Genomic DNA, 17,876 nt, shown 5'->3' with positions numbered 1-17,876 from the left:
CCTATCTCCATCTCCCTGTGTGGCAGGCTGCTTGAAAAGAAGTTCATATGCATAATGCAAAAATGGCAAGGGAGTTTATAAGCATATTCAGTTGAATTTTATAAACTGTTAAGCTTTAAGGCGTACCTTAAGCTTATGTGTTCATACCTCCAGATATGCTTTAGCCTTATGAGCAGGTGAACATTTCTGTAGGGATTTTATGGTAAGAAATCTTTGGCTCAAGAGGCTTGAAACAGCCAGTTCCTTCACTTTTTAAAATCCTGATCCCATTCCTTTTAAGGGCAGACTTTACTTAAACCATGATTATTTTAACTGCTGTCTTCCTGATGTGTCCTGGAAAGACAAAATTAAAGATAATGAACAGCAAAAGGCAAAAGAAACAGAACAAAAAATCCTAAACATATAGATAGAAAGAATTAATGGGATCATATATTAAGGACCTGTGCAGAATGTGATAAGGAAGAAAGTTAAGTTTGCATTTAGATTTACAGACCAACTACTTTGTAGAAATATATTGTTTGCTTTATGTAGGATGTTCTATATCAGTGTTTTTCAATTTTGGCAATTTAAGATGTGGACTTCAACTCCCAGAATTCTCTTGCTGGCTAGGGGATTCTGGGAATTGAAGTCCATATATCTTAAAGTTGCCTAGTTTGAAAAACACTGTTCTATGATCTATAGTAATTATAACAGAAAACATTAGATTCAGCCAGTAAAACATTGGGATGGATGAGCTCTGAAAAAGTGGTTGCAACAGATAATTTCAGAATAGTAGCAAATGTATATAGGGGACTGCCTGTTTTGTGGTTAGCATATCTGGTTGTTAAAATCAACAAGAGGGCCCTCGAAGGTGTCCCTGCATAATAAGATTGTCTTTCTGGCATGGGGAAGAGGGGCTTTTTCTGCATTACTCCCAAATTATCTAACAAATTTCATTGGAAGTTGTATCTGATTCCTCTCTCAGTCTTTAGGAAGTCTGTAAAGACATATCTCTTTCACCAAGTATCAAATCAGTCAAGTAAATAAATGCAGATGATTGGATTTTGAACATTTTTACTCAGAAATCTTTTAGAATTTTGAGTTCATAATATATTTACTTTGCTAAATAGTTTCTTGGAACTTTCTATTTATTGTACATTGCTTGCAGAATTGAAGAAAGGCAGATTTAACAAGAGGATAATAGCAGGTTAAAATGTTGATGCATTATTGTGATGAGCTTTCACTTCGTTCTCTAAGCATGTCTTCAGTGTGTTTTCCCACGCAGCCTAAATCTGTTCTGATCAGAATATATGGTTATTGATTGCTACCTAAATCCACTTTCTACTTTTTATGTTTCTTGTTCTCTGGATTTGTTGTAGCATCTGCAATATAGGATTAAGTAGAAGAGAGAGCAATTGAATTACTATTGTGATATGTAAAAAAATTAAGAGTTTTGTGAGCAATCCTTGCATTTATGGCCATCGTAGCATCCTGCAGTCACATGACTGCCATTTGTAAGGTTCACAACCAGCTTCCAACAAGCAGAATTAATGAAGAATGGGGAAGTGAAATTGCAAGTTGTGGTCATGTGATATCTCAGTGACCACAGTGATTCGCTTAGCATGATTTTTTGCTTAGCAACTGCAACATTTAGCGAGAGAGTTGCCAGTCCCAATTGTGGTTGGTAAGGAAGGACCACCTGTAAAGGGGCTTTTGGAAATTAATGGGTTCATTTTATGATACTCGGTAATACATTTCTGAATCATTTGATGATATGAAAACACTAAAAATTAAAGTCTTTACTTGAGAACTATATTCTGGAGAAAGATATGATCAGGAAGAAATATGTATGTTATGCATAGTCACCCTCTGGGGGAGATGGGTGGCATACAAATTTAATAAATCGGTAGATTTTGGATTTAAACAAGTTAGACTGCTTCCTATTAAATATGGTTTCTTTGTGTATGTGTGTTTTTAGGAAACAGTTTGGTCACATTAACTTTTCACCTGTTCAATCTTCATGGACTTATAGAATACTTCCAACTAGATACAATGAAGCTACGCAGATTTTTAGGTAAAAAATTCATAAGTTCAAACATTCCTGGTAATTTTTTTTAAAACACATTTCATTAATTAGCGGTAATCCTTTCCCTTTAAATGAGAAAAATATCTATACTGTGGATTGATAACTTATTTTTCCTTTTTATGCATATTGTCCAACATGAGAAAAAAAACCCACAATAGCTATAAAAACAGGGAAAGTAAACAAAAAAGTGAGGAGATTATGCATTGGTGGATATTTCTGTATGGTGGTTTTCCTAGAAGTTTGCCAATGTATTTGGCAGATTTTACAGGTAGACTCATCCTGTAAAGATAAAACAATGAAAAATAAAAACATGCAGTTCACAAAATATTACTGGGGAATGGGAAGGCTTGAATGTATTCCTTGTCTTTAGTGATTGTTAATGATGCTAGCAAGTAGAGTCTGTAATTATTTCTCTTCTCCTGCCTTAACTGCATAGCAATTCAAACTGCAGCAGATACATTAAGGGTGGATGACCTGCATTTTTCAGTAGTGTAATACTGCAGTTGAAGTGCTTAGAAAAACAGTATTACCCCACATCTGAAGTGCTTCCCTATAAAAAGAAACCTGGATCTTTTGTAGCAGTTGTGTCACATAGTGCAAAATGAAACACTTTGCTAGAAAGGCCTTTGTGTTAATGTTGCACTTAAATCTGCATAAAAGCATATGTTGTATATTGGGATACTCTGGTAAATTAGTCACCGAAAAATGCAGGGTGATACTAGTCAAATAAATTAGGTAACTTTTATTAAGGCAAAGACTTCCTTGAGGTAGATACCTGTGACTATATGAAATCTTGACAGCAGTATGGAAGCAGCTTGTTCTTACTGCCTTCTAATATGTTCGATTTCCCTATCTTTTTTGATACTTTGAGATTTCCTGGTAATCTCTTGTCTGAAGCATTAACCAGGTCTGCTTAGTTTTTGGATCAGACAAGTTTGGCTAGATGCAAGGTATAGCAAAACAATAAATACTTGATTATAACGTTAAAATGATTTTATCTAGAGACTTCGTTTCTCAGGCAGTTATTGCCTATGTGCATCTACTGAATATGAGATTATTTTCCTCTTTAAAAAAACCCAAAAAAACTACTAATGAAATGCCCTGTGACTCATAATTTCATGTATAGTGCTGTAAGGAGAGAAACCTGCTTGCTGTTATGGCCATAAGGCCAATAGGGCAGCATTTCCAATCAGCAGACTTCATTTTATGTTAGCTGTTATCCGTTTAGATAGATACCGGCAATGCTTTTCTGAATTTTCTGCTGTTCAGTTTTATTTGGACCATATTGGAGTTTTTCATTTACGTATCTACAATAGTCAGTGCCTAATGAGGTTTAAAAACATTTCCATATTTGTTAAAGGTTTAGAAATATTAATATGTAGGGCAATTTCCTGATTTTTTTTCTTTCTGATTCAGGTTTTTAAAATTAATATAAACCTTACTTTCTAGTGGTGATAAACACATTCAGATATCCCTGAATGTTTTAAAGGAGGTTGCCTTCGTTTGAACCTTTCTGCTAAATCATTGCTGAACTTTATCACATTTATATCTATGGTGGCCATTTTAATGGATATGGATCAAGAACAGGAAAGAAATATTTTGGGGTTATATCTTTTCCTCTTTCCTCCATGTATTAATGCTTATTTTCATTTGTAGTAATGGTTCAAGAAGATTATCACAGCCACAACCCGTACCACAATGCAGTTCATGCTGCTGATGTGACTCAGGCCATGCACTGTTACTTAAAAGAACCCAAGGTAAAAAAACAATCCTGTCTTTAACTGTTCTCAGATATTTATAGCAAAATTGCTATTACAAAACAGATTGAAGAGCAATGACATTAGTAACTTTAAGCAAAGGTATTATTATTTTATTTATTTAGAAATCAAATTTGTCACCACCCATCTCGTTGAAAAGCTACTCTGGGCAGTTTACAAAGGAGATAAAAACAATTAAAATACAATATAAAAACAATCTTAAAAATAATAAATAAATTCCAAGAATGATGGAACTGGCGAATCACTCAGGAGTGACATCAGGAGGCCAGCTGCCCCCAGAATTTAATATTATTTTTCTTTGAAGAGCTTGTTTTATGCCATAGTGTATCTTCCCTGATATAGATCCCTCCAGATACATTGAGTATGCTGGTTGGAGTTTCCCAACACAAATTGGCAGGGATCCAGTTGGGGAAAGTTCTTGTAATACTTTTGAAACTTTTGAGAATTTCAAAATCAAATTGTATGAATTATTGGGGGTTGCATTTTTGTAAAGAAAAACTAGCAATATTCCTTATTGCTTCAATATTGCTAGCCCTAGAATTAAAAAAAAAATCTGTAGACTAACTAAAATACAGTCAACAGAATAACCTGATGCCATAGTTAAACTCTGCTGGAAATGCTAGCCAAATTTGTTGGAAGTATCAATAATAGATATTCATGTGGATGTAATTTATATATTACAGCTTTTCCAATCTCTAACTCCATGGGATATTCTGCTCAGTTTAATTGCAGCTGCCACTCATGATTTGGATCATCCAGGTGTTAATCAGCCTTTTCTTATTAAAACAAACCATTATTTAGCAACTTTATACAAAGTAAGTGGAAGACAAATACTTCTATTCTTTAATGGGATCTGACTGAGAGTGATTGATCAGGGAAAGAATCTTGGAGTCACAGTACACAGCTTGATGAAAATGTCAAACCAGCAGGCAGCTGCTATTAAAAAAAGGCTGTCCCTGCTTGGAATTATTAGGAAGGGAGCTGAAAATAGAACTGCTGATATAATGATACCCTTAAAATTTATATTGAGGCTGCGCTTGTCTTGTATAGTTTTGATCATTGCATCTTAAGAGGCAGTGTATTGTATACTTTTGATCACTGCATCTTAAGAAAAGGTGCAAAAAAGAGCAACCAAAATAATAAGGGTTGGAGCTGCTCTGTACAAGGAAAGATTATAGCAACTGGGCTGTTCAGCTTTGAATAGAAGAAATTAAGGGGAGACATATATAAAATCATGCATGGCATACTTAACATGGAGAGAAAGAAGTTTTTCTCATTCACAGTGTTAGAACCTGAGATAATTTACTGAAACTAAATACAAGGAGGTTCTGGACTGACAGAAGGAGTCTGCTGACAGCTGTTTTAAAACCAGCCAATTTGGATGGTTTTAAAAGGGGCCTGGACAGATTTATGGAGGAACAGGCTGTCAGTAGCTACTGATGCTGATGAATGTTTACTGCTGTTGAATCAAGGGCAGCATGTCTTATATACTGGTTATGGAGAAGTGATAGGGGAAGGGGGCTATTGGCTACAGTCCAAGCTTGTGAGCTTCCCCAAAGCATCTACAGATAGTCCTCGACTTATGACCATTTGTTTAGTGACTGTTCAAAGTTACAACGGCACTGAAAAAAGTGAATTATGACTGGTCCTCGCACTTAACGACCGTTGCAGTGCCCTGCAGTCATGTGATCATGATTTCGGCACTTGGCAACCGGCATGTATTTATGATGGTTGCAGCGTCCCAGGATCATATGATTTGCAACCTTCCCAGTTGGCTTCTGACAAGCAAAGTCAATGGGGAAGCTGGCAGGGAAGGTTGCAAATGGTGATCACATGATGTTTTGCTTAATGACCCACTGCTTAATGATGAATTTTCTGGTCCCTATTGTCATAAATCGAGGTCTACCTGTAGTTGGTCCGTGTGACACAGAATGCTGGACTGGATTGTCTTACAGCCTGATCTAAAAATCTTTTCTTACGTTCTATTCAGAAGAAGTATTAAAGCATTTAATAGAAGTAAGGAACCCATGATACAGACTTTTTTTTAAAAAGTGATCATTTCTGTCTAAAGTGATTTATTTAATCCAAGTATAAAAAATGTTGCTTAAAAGATCCAGCACAAGCGAATAGTAGCAGATATATAATAAAACTGAATTCTTAAAAAAAACCCGACTTAAAATAAAATTGTCTTCATCATTATTTGAAAGTGGACAGAGAAGAAGCTTTTGGTAATCCTGAGTTTCATAACTGAGAAGATCCTGCAACTGAAAAAACCCAGGAGAGTGTGTTTATGCTGAAATGAAATATACTCCAGTTCTCTGTGGTGTGGGGGACGATAAATGCTGTTATTGAAAGATTTAAAGTTCAAAATCAGCTGAATCTGACTAATTTTTGAAGCCAATAAAGAAGGAAGAGGGAAAGGAATCCATAGTTGATAAATATTGAAAATGGCTTATGTACCCAGGAAAAGTAATAGGATTGTGCTCCCTTGGTTAAAAATCAGCATAATTTGTTGCTTGTTATTTGTAGTTCAGCATTCAAAGAATACTTAATACCAATAATCTTTTATTTACTTTCAGAATACCTCAGTATTAGAAAATCACCACTGGCGATCAGCAGTGGGGCTATTGAGAGAATCTGGATTATTTGCACATATGTCAATAGAAAGCAGGTATATATCAGATTTGCAAAAAAACATGTTTTTTTCACAGAATAGAGAATACATTACAGAATGAATTATTTAAAATGGGTAAAATAAAGCTATTTGTACTTTTCTAAAATACATTTTATTATAATTTTGAAAGCAATTTTATGTTTCAATAAATAAATAAAGCTAAATACGGGTGGTCTTTGCTTAACAACCACTTATTCAGTGACTATTCAAACTTATGATAGTGCTGAATGAGTGGTACTTACAATCGGTTCTTGAAGTTCCAGCTGTCGCAGCTTCCCTGTGGCCGCATGATTGCAATCCAGGTGCTCGGCGACTGGCTTGCAATTCTGATGTCCTGTGGTCATGTGATCACCATTTGCGACCTTCACTACTGGCTTCCCACAAGCAAAGTCAATAGGGAAGCTGGCAGGAGGTTGCAAATGGTGACCACGTGACATCGTGCTTAATGATGGGATGGGATTCGCTTAATGACAGCAATCGGAAGTGCCAGAACTGCTGTTGCTAAGTGGCGTGATCATATGACATCATGGTTTGTGATTGCAATTCCAGTCCCAGTTGGATCCAGGTAGAGGACTACCTGTAAGGAAAATGAATGAATAATAATTCTTGATTCATGGTGCCTAGTTTCATCTATACTACCATCATTTTTAATTATGTATAAAGTTATAGTCCAGATATTTCAGATAATTTGGACTAACTTTCTCAGGCAGCATAGCTAATCCCAAACTTCTGAAAGGCACCTAAACATCTGAGTTAGATCTTTGAATTACTAAATTGAAACTTGCTGTTTTCCAAATGTTGCAAGTTTATAATCAGTGTTGAGCTGAACATTGTGTAATGAGTCACGTTTTAATTTACATACCAATTATTACTTTGGGTTTCTTCCTATTATCTCCAATTTCAGGCAGCTGATGGAAAGCCAAATAGGGGCATTGATTCTCGCCACTGATATTAGCCGGCAAAATGAATATTTATCCTTGTTTCGCACCCATTTGGACAAAGAAGACTTGTGCTTATTAGAGGAAGATCATCGTCATCTTGTCCTTCAGGTAATTTGTTTGAATCTTAGGTGGAGAAAAGATTAATATGTTAAACAGTATGCTTCTATTATATGGTTTTGAAAAAGTTCTGGTCCTTTAGTTCTTATAAAAATACAGTTTGCTGAGGCTGAAAATTAAGGTCTCCTGTTTGTTCCCACTGCAAGTGTAGCACAACAACAAAAGTTTCCCTATTCTGGCAGGACCATCTTGAGCGGAATTGATACCTCTTCTGTTTGCTGAGTCTTCTGAAACTATAAGGAAGACATCAGCAAGAATCTTTATTTTTCAAAATCTTTACTTTTTATCTATTTTAATCAATATTTATTCTGTTTTTACTGTAAACTGCCCAGAGTCACCCCACAGTGAGATGGGTGGTGACAAATTTGAAAAATAAATAAATAAATAAATAAATAAATTGTTGTTGCAATATAATAAAAAAATCACCTTTAAAGCCCTATATGGCATGGGACCAGGTTGCCTAAGGGACCGCCTCTCCCCCATGACTTCAACCCATCCCACCCGATCACACAGAGGGGGCATGCTTCAGACCCCCTCAGTAAAAGAACTCAGATTAGCAGGGTCCAGAAGGCGGGCCTTCTCTGCGGTAGCCCCTGCTCTTTGGAACATTCTGCCCCCAGAGATGCGATTGGCTCCCTCACTCCTGGCCTTCTGAAGGGCTTTGAAGACCTGGTTCTGTCACTTGGCCTGGGGTGGGGAGGGAATACTTCAAGTGGGGGATGGCTAGCCCCATAGAGGCCTGCTGTCTTCAGCCCCAGATTCTTCATTTTCTTGGACTCTCCTTTTCCTTTTTTTTTTAGTATTTTTAAAAATTTTTTTGATGTTTTATGTATTTATATATATTTATGGTTTTAATGTTTTGTGTGAGTTGCCCAGAGTCCCCCATTGGAGGGAGATGGGCAGGGGAATGAATGAATGAATGAATGAATGAATGAATGAATGAATGAATGAATGAATGAGACTTTAATCTTTTTTACATGAAATGATTGATGCACATTAAATTCTTTTCTTGTGGCAGTTTATGCTATCATTTGTGAATATTTTACTTTTAAGATAAAATCTTGTAGGAGGAGAATTTGATGTCTTTTCAGCCTTAATAATTTAGCTTGGATTCAATAGGGAAGCAATTACGTAGAATCTGAGATCTCACCACAGTTCCAGCTCTGAATTTAATGTGTATTGCTACAGAAATTGATTTGACTTGAAATTCATATTCTGAACATATTCTGAACAGGCAAAATAGTGTAGTTATAAGTTAATATAAGAGATTGCTGCCAAGGCCATTTTTTTCTTTCAAATAGTATAATCATTACATGAAGGCAACATCTGACATTTCAGATAAGAAAATCCAATCAGGTGACAGCTCTCAAAAGCTGTGCAAGCCTTATAACAGGGTACAATATTTAAAATATTTTATGGATTGCTATGTTTTATCAAAATAATAATCTGTAATTTATTATCAGAAGTACTGAAGGTTAATTGAACTGTGCTAATGAATGATCATCACTCAGTTATCCTAATGTTTTCTTTTTCTACCTGTTTTTCCTCCAGCCTTATGACTGGAATTGCCTCCCATAATACTTCCATGTGATAATTCTCTTATTCCCTTTAATTTTTTAACTTACAACTTTTGGATCATTCCACCCCATCCTCCCTCAGAAATTATGTGCCATTGACATAATGGAATGGTTTTATATTTTCATTACTCCAGGTCCATTTCAGTGTTACATTGGTGTTACATTAATTTCTGTGGCATCCTTCTCTTCTATTGGTACATTAATTTCTGTCTGACTTCATCTTGTTTGGTTTCCTTCTCATTTTACACATTGGCCAAACACTAACGTAGTTAAACTCAGGCTCTGTTGAATTTAATGGTATATCTCATTTAATTGTATACGGCCTATAGCTCTCATTATTCATTATCATTTACTTGTTATCTTGGTTTTAGGATATTTCAAGGTAACTGTAAGCTTAAACATGAAGTGTATGGCAAACTACAGCTAAATAATGTGTTTATTTGTTTGCTAGATGGCTTTGAAGTGTGCTGATATTTGTAATCCCTGTCGGACCTGGGAGCTAAGCAAACAGTGGAGTGAAAAAGTAACAGAAGAATTTTTTAATCAAGGCAAGTAGTGAGAAATGAAGAATTATTACTGGAGATTGTGAAACACTGATAGAAGGAATGATAGTTAAGATGGCTTTGGTGATTATAAAGCAACTTGAGCTGTTTGCAAGAGTTTCTGTGAAGTTGGAATGGCTTCATTAAATTACTGTTGCTGGGATGATAAATTACTATTTTGTAAAACATTTTATGCTTCTGCTTATCTTATGTTTTTTTAGATGAAAAGCTGTTTTTTGATTGATTATGTGCCATCAAGTCGTTTTCAACTCCTAGTGACAACATAGATTTTCTCCATGGTGATGAACCTCACCTGTTCTCTCAAGTCTCCCAATGGTACACTTATTGCCACTGTAACTGAATCCATCCACTTTGCTGCTGATTGTCCTCTTCCTTTCTTTCCTTCCACCTTTCCCAGCATTAGAGCCTTTTCCAGAGAGCTGGGTCTTTGCATAATGTGTCCAAAGTAAGATAATTTGACCCTGGTCACTTGTGCCTTGAGTGAGGACTCTGGGTTGATTTGTTTGATGATACGTTGGTTTGTTTTCTTGGCTGTCTATGGTATTCTCAGGAGTCTTCTTCACCACCAAAGTTCAAAGGCATCCATACTTTTCCTATCCTGCTTCTTTAAAGTCCAACTTTTGCTTCTATAGAGTGTCACAGGGAATACCATGGCTTGCCTGATTCTGATCTTTGTAGGTCTAGACACATTACAGCATTTGAATATCTTTTGCAAGGACTTCATGGCTGCTCTACTAAGTGCTAGTCTGTGGCATATTTGTTGACTGCTTATCCCTTTACTGTTGATGGTTGATCCTAAAAGGCAGAAGCTATCCACCACTCAATATCTTAATTGTCAGTTCTAAGGCTCATTGTTCTACCTGTTGTCATTAGTTTGGTCTTCTTTATATTTAATTTTAGTCCCAGTTTTTCACTGTGCTCTTTGACCTTTACTACTAGAGCTTGCAAATCCTTTGCATTTTTGGCTATCAGGGTAGTGTCATCAACATAGAGCAGGTTATTGATGTTTTTTCCTCCAGTTTTAAAATCATGCTCATCTTCTTCCAATCTTGCTTCCCTTAATATATATTCAGCATATAGGTTGAATAAATAAGGAGAGAGTATGCAGTTTTGTGGCACTCCTTTGCCAACCTGGAGTCAGTCTGTTTTGCCATGTTCTGTCCATACTGTGGCTTCCTAATCTGTATGTAAGATTCTCATGAGGACAGTGAGATGTTCTGGGATTCCCATTTTCTGAGCACTTTCCACAGCTTGATGTGATTGACACATTCTAAGGCTTTTCAATAATTGATGAAGCACATACTAACTTCTCTTTTGTATTCTTTGGCTTTCTCAATTACCCAGCATGTATTAGCAACAATGTCTTGTGTTCCTCGGCCTTTTCTAAAACCAGTTTGAACATCTGGCGTCTCTTTTTCTTTTTTTATATAATTTTATTAAAAGTTTTAAAAAGGAAGATTAAAAACTAAAACTAATATAAAGTAAGAAGAAGAAAAGAAAAATCAGAAAGAAAGCTAAAAGTGCAAGAAAGGAAAAAAGAAGTAAAAGAAAAATAGAAATGAAAGAAAAAAGATACAAAGAAGTGGCTTCCAATCTTCCTTCCAGCAGTTATAAGTACAACTATAAATTTACCTCTTACTCTAAAGTTATAACATGACTCTCTTCTTTCTATAATCTGTCTATAAGGGATTTTCAGTCAACAATAAACGTACATACTGCCTTTTCTCTGATCAAAGAAATCAACTGGCCATCTCAAGCAAGTTCTATCATTTGCACCAACCATTCCTCAATTGTGGGTAATGCAAAATTTTTCCATCTTTGTGCATACAATAATCTCGCTGCAGTTATCATATATAAAAACTATGTTCCATGACTTTTTTCCAGCTGTTTGTCCATCAGTCCCAAATGAAAAACCTCTGGTCTCAATTGTATATTAATCTCTTGGTAAATTTCATTTCTTTAGATATTTATCTGTTTTCTCCAGAGAGATGTCACTTCCTTTATACAAGTTGGAATAATATTGATGAAATACTTTTTGTGTAGCCGTGCTATCCATTAATACAGTATTTCCCTCTTGTAATTTCAATATCATTTCTTTTTCTTTTCATAATTGATATGCCAACCATTTCCCTGGTTTGCTTGCAAATACAATTTTTTGTTTTGTTTTACATAGTTCATTTCCATTTCTCTTACCATTAATATAGATAACTATCATTGTAAAAGCTTAATTTGTTGAGAAGTATTTATCTTCTCTGGAAATTTCTTTAATTCTTCTTTTCTCTTTATCTCATTCAAAGTAGCTTGTGTTTTCTCTTGACTCTTCTTTTTGAGTTCACTATTATGTTGTATAAAATAACTTCTAATAAAAGCTTTACTTGCATCCCAAACGATTCTTAAATCAGTTCCTTTATCTAAATTATTTTCAAAAAATTATTTTCATTTTACAATCCTCCACTATTGCTTCTTTCTGTAGCAATGTTTCCTTTAGTCTCCATCTAAAAGAACTAGATTTCCTTTTATAAACCAAACTCACAGGATTATGATCTGAAAAAGTTTTTGGTAGTATCTCTGCTTTAGAAACCTTAGTAGCCAAATTTTTTGAAATCCAAATCATGTCTATTCTTGAAAAGGATCTGTCTTTCAGAAAAATAGGTGTACTCTCTTGAATTGCCATTTTTCTGTCTCCATATATCAACCAGCCCTAAATTGTCCATCAAATCAAAGAAAACATTTGGTAATTTGACTTGAGTGACTTTAATATTTTTCTCAGAAGTTCTGTCCAGTTATGGGGAGATCACTTCATTCCAATCCCCCATCAAACACCAATTTTCATAAGCGAAACCTATTAGTTTCTCCATAAGTCCTTTATGGAACTATGGTTTGTCCTCATTTGGGCATAAATTCCCAGTATCAAAGTCTTAGTCCCATGCAAATTAACTTCCGCCCCAACAAAACTACCAAGCTCATCAGTCAATACAAGTTCTGGTTTTAGTTGGGTATTTATATACAAAACAACTCTATTTTTTTTTTGTCCTGCTGAAATAAATTCTTCACCCAAATTTTTATAAATCAAATATTTTGTGTCTTTTGTGCCTCTTGTGGGCAAATTATATTTTGTTTTAATTTTTGCAATTAATAAAATATATTTTTTCTTTTTTGAGGAGCATTTGCTCCATTTATATTCCATGTTAAGTATTTGTCATCCATAATCAATCCAAAAATTTAGAAAAGTCAATACCTGAAGTGCCTAGTTCAGTATCATCCCTTTCAGTTTCCTGTTGCATCTGTTGAAGTTTTTGTGTAATCTCATCTGATACCTCCATTTGAATTTCCCCCAATTCCTCTTTAAATTTTTCTAGAAATTCCCTTACCTTCTGGACAGAATTCAGTTTAAAAGTAAAAAGCATCTCTTTTTCTATGTAGGGCTCTAATCTGTATTGAATAATACTAAGCATTATTATGCTAGCATGTGAAATTAAATTACACACAAGTGAATTGTCTTGCCACATTGCTTTTATCTTCAACCTATCAGTGTAATTGAGGAGCTGAAATTATAATTATTTGACATTTTAAATTTCAGAGTTTTTGGATCCTGGTTATATATAAATATAAATAAATATAGCTGATAGCTTTATAACTGAAGATCTTTAGTAGAATTAACTATTTTGTAAGCTATTAATACCATGCTAGCAAGTCATTATTACTTATTTCCTCAAATGTTGTGTGGTATTTTCCTTGGAAAATAGTGACTTTTCCTTTTTTTCAGTTTGGCTATTAAAATAGATGTAAAGATTGATCATGTATTACTATCTTTCTCAGCTTGGCATTTTCTTTTAGAGTTATTTTATCTATGTCAACAGTAAAATAGTTGAGGTAGGAGGGTGGATGAAACAGAAAACTTGTTTAATTTTAATTTAATTTAGCACATTCTGAGTCAGCTGTGTTGTAATGGAACAAAACTGAAAAATGTTCAAGTATTCTAGCCATACATATTGAAATTAGATATGAATCCACTGACCTTTTGTTTTTCACTCCAGGATCAAAAGTAGGTTAGTTTTCACACTGAATGCTATTAGCCAACCCACTTGCAGAAAGATTGGCAAAAGGGATGTTAAAAAAGTTTGAAAACACACAGTCACACATCTCAGAAAGTTTTATCTGACAGAACAATGAACTTTCTGTTCATATCCTGGGCAGAGAGTGAATCCTTTAACAATTTAAAAGGTAAAGGTTTTTAGCACCTGTCAACTTGAATGTTTTGAACCAGTAAAGCAGGCACTATTGCACTTCCATTGCTAGGCTATGGGATTCATTTAAATGTTTCCAATATTATAAAGGGGTGGCTATGTAGACTCCAGAAAGTTAGGTTAGCGTGCTTAACTGCTGAGACGTGTTACAATAGAAAAATCAAAGAAACCGACACCATCCACTCCTGTTGCTACTGCTACTATTATGTTAGATTCTGCCAATGCTATTAGCGTTTATAGCTCCCCAGCAAAACAACAACAAAACTGGCCATTGCTGTATACATTGTCAGCAACTAAATATAGCATGGAGCACTTGAAACAGTGCTGCATAAAATGGTTCCAAGTACAGAATGAAACACCATTTAGTCCTATTCTTGAAATGTAAGAGTCCTGTTTTGAGTAAGGAACACTCAAAATGGTTTTCATTTAACTATTTTGCATACCCATGTTTTACAGTGAGGAGTAGGGAACTTCTAAAATACCTGCAGCTGGCTTGGCCTTACCTTTTAGAGCTACAATCTGAAAGGTTATCTGCTACCTTTCTGCAAGTTGTTCCTTTAAAGCAGAGGGCCTTAATGTATTTAGTAGTGATGATGCAAAGCATGAGGAGTTCATGCATGTGACTGGGGAGTGGTCTTTTCATGGGGTAAGTTTTTTATAAATGGCAAACGTTTATTTTAAGGGTGCACACAGCAGTTTTTATGTATCCCCCTTCTTAAAACACAGAAATCCTACAGCTAATTTTTAATAATGGGGTTCTGAGGGACCATGGATTTCATCTAACTGCTCTGAATAAATTTATAATAATAGTTATATTAGGTGTACTATAGAGGTGGTCCTTGGGTTACAACCACTTGTTGAGCAATCATTCAAAGTTACAAAGGCACTCAACGAGTGCTACTTAGGACAGGTCCTCGAACTTCCAGCCATTGCCGCATAATGAAACATTAAGCCCCAAATGATTGGTTTCACTTTCACAGTAGGACTTTGTTTTCTTCTCTTCATTCATTGCTTTCAGTCACTCATTTTGCACTCCCAAGTGTCTGCTGCAGATTTTGGAGGTGGGGAGGCATATTTTCTAGATATATTGAATTGTAGATAATGGATGATTAAAACAATATTCTATTGTAGGAGACGTTGAGAAAAAATACTGCTTAGGTGTGAGTCCACTGTGTGATCGACAGACAGAAACTATTGCCAACATCCAGATTGGTAACTACTGATTTATGTGGAAAATTGTCATAATTTTTATTAATATATAATATAGAGGAGCTAGAAATGAGCTGTATGAATAATTTAAAATGTCTTTGGCAGGTTACAAACAAGCTTTTTTTTCTGTTTTGCAATGTCTCAATGGTGCTTGAGTTATGCTCATTGATTTAAAAAGTTTCTATTTTCATGAAACAGGATTTCTTTTTTATCTAGCACCCATATTGTTTACCTGAAATAATGTTAAATTGCTTTTTGAAGTGAGCTCAAGATTTCAGTTTAATTCTGATTTGATACATTTTTATAGTGAATTTTTAAATTTATAAATAAGAAAACTTGTGTTTGCAAGTAACAGTTCAGCTAAAATTAAACATAATTTCTTAGTTAAGACATGACATTCAAGTTTTGATTTGACCATCAAGAATGTGATATAGGTTTGCATGCTCCTTCCTTTTGGGTATCCTGAGCTTCCTGGTTTAAATTAATCATAATGTGCTACAATGCCCAAGTATGGCATACTGTAATACATACTGTAATTATATTTAAATTCCAACCCTAAATTGGAAACTTCCTTCTAGCTACATAGTTGGAGAAGTACTGATATTTGCAAGTAATATTTGACTGTTTGCATCTTAAAAGCAGACTGTCCACAAGAACAGCAGAGCTATAATGGATGAAACCAACGGCTTACCTGATGCAGCATTCTGTTCCTGTAGTGGCCAGCCGGATGGATGCCTTAGGGAAGCCCATAAGCAGAATACGAATGCCATTTCACCCTCCTGCTTGAGTACTTGAGAGCTGCTGCTGAGGGGCATGATATAATGCCTTTGATCTTGTGCTAGACCTTTTGGGAAGAGCCACATCACTGCTCTGCTTTACTATAAATATTGGGTGCGCCTATTGATCTGAATATATGCAATCCTGTGCCTTGTTCTGTATGGCATATCAGAACATAAAGTAAAACTAAATTCATAGCCAGAATGATAAACTGTTTCTCAAGGATGATATAGTTTTATTTACAAATATATTTTATTAAGTATATACATTTCCTACGCTTAGAGCAATATGCAGATGCTATATAATACAATAAAAGCCATGAAAATAAATTTCGTATTGAAATATCCTTAAAATGCACAGGGCTGTGGTTTTTTTTGTTTTGTTTTTGGCGTTCGCATTGTAACTTATTTCTTCTTTCTAGGGTTTATGACCTATTTGGTGGAACCATTATTTGCGGAATGGGCTCGTTTTTCAAACACCAAGCTGTCTCAAACCATGCTTGGTCACCTGGGACTGAATAAAGCTAGTTGGAAAGGTATGCAGAGAGGACAGTCTAGCAGCGGTGATGATACTGATCCTGCATTTGAGGAGACAGACTCTGATGTGGTGCCTCAGGAACAGCGATTATCCTGACCCCAGGACCTGCTTAACAAACTGCCTCTTGCTTGGTATCTACAGACCAGCGTTTGAGGACAAATTCTGCCTGACTGCCAAGGTTTCAGTGTAGACAATGCCAGCATTATTTATTTCCAATTGTTTCCTTTGAGGAATCAGTTGAAACCGGTTTTCAGTTACAAGACCTGAACACAGAGCAATATGCATATGCCTCGGTTGGCTTCTGCGTGGAACCTTGAATATGCAACCCCGAGAAGTATATGAGTCTTGACTGGGAAAGTTCAAGATTTGTTGTTATGTGCCACATTGTTTTTTTTTTTTTTAGAGGAGATTTGACATAAGGCCTTCAAAACTGCCACATGACATGGATGGTTCCCTTCTCTTGGAATTGAGCAAGACTCCATTCAATCCTTGTCCAAAATGTGGAAATGTGAAGCGCCCATACTTGGCTGCCTCGGGCAAGAACTGATGTTTACAAACAGACTTGGAAACTGTAGATTCAAAACTAACCTTTCTGCATGGCTGTGAAGGAACCACTGTTTTTTTTAGATTATCAAATCTCAAATTGCAGCTCATTTTTCTCTTAGTAAGAGAAGTCTGCTGTGTGTTACAAGTTTGGCTGTGCATTGAGAATTGAACAGTTAACATAAAGCACAGCCATGTTTTACTCCAGAGTATGGGAATGCAATATAGCAAGCAGAAATACTTCTGAATTTTGGGAAGGGAGGTGGGATAGAGGAGAGGAAGAACTCCAAATTATGTTAAGACTCTACAGTGAAAACATTTGCATGTTGTTTTTGCTATTGTACACTTGAACTGCACATGCAAGAAAAAAGGTGGAATGACTACCAGAAACAGCTCAGGGTATTGCCAGTCTGGAATAAAGTGGGATGGAAAGCATGTCCTTCATAACAAGGGTACAAAATGCCCCTTACGCTGCAGTGTGTGTGTGAGAGAGAGAGAGAGAGAGTGGGAGAGTGAGTGTGAATATGAGCGAATGAGTACATGGTGGGAGGGATCGGGAAAGAAGGGGAAGATGGAAAGGAATTAAAAGGCATTTTTTTTTAATTTATTCTTTTTAGAATGTGATATTTTCATGAGCAGCCACAGGGGGGGAACTGATAGGTTGTTACAGCTGCCTTAAACTATGCACAAAGCTAAGTGACCAAATTTTGTTGATTGAAAAAGTGCATTGTTTACTTATTCCCTCCCTCTACTGAAATGTTACCCATTCTGGGTTTTTTGATGTGAAAAGGAGAAATGTTTTTAAGGACAAATTTTAAGGACTAATTTTTAATCTTCAAGCATTCCTT

General features: G+C 35.6%; 1 protein-coding gene across 2 annotated transcripts in view; it reads left to right on the top strand.

The window, feature by feature from the left end:
* PDE7A (phosphodiesterase 7A) overlaps positions 1-16,885 on the top strand; it is a 41,733-nt gene extending 24,848 nt beyond the window's left edge. For both annotated transcript variants that reach the window (XM_007426713.4, XM_007426712.4), the window contains 8 exons: positions 1,958-2,053; positions 3,722-3,822; positions 4,527-4,658; positions 6,423-6,514; positions 7,422-7,566; positions 9,604-9,700; positions 15,094-15,174; positions 16,370-16,885. In XM_007426713.4, coding sequence (XP_007426775.1) covers positions 1,958-2,053; positions 3,722-3,822; positions 4,527-4,658; positions 6,423-6,514; positions 7,422-7,566; positions 9,604-9,700; positions 15,094-15,174; positions 16,370-16,581 — 956 coding nt within the window. In that variant the 3' untranslated portion in view covers positions 16,582-16,885. The remainder of the gene's footprint in view (positions 1-1,957; positions 2,054-3,721; positions 3,823-4,526; positions 4,659-6,422; positions 6,515-7,421; positions 7,567-9,603; positions 9,701-15,093; positions 15,175-16,369) is intronic.
* The last annotated feature ends 991 nt before the right edge of the window (positions 16,886-17,876 follow it).

The sequence above is a fragment of the Python bivittatus genome, unplaced genomic scaffold (assembly GCF_059951505.1).
Source record: "Python bivittatus isolate LINGU-HERP-01145 unplaced genomic scaffold, Pbiv_v1 ctg000840_np1212, whole genome shotgun sequence".
Taxonomy (NCBI): domain Eukaryota; kingdom Metazoa; phylum Chordata; class Lepidosauria; order Squamata; family Pythonidae; genus Python; species Python bivittatus.
Note: the sequence above shows the minus strand (reverse complement) of the source record. Positions and strands in the feature narration are given on the sequence as shown.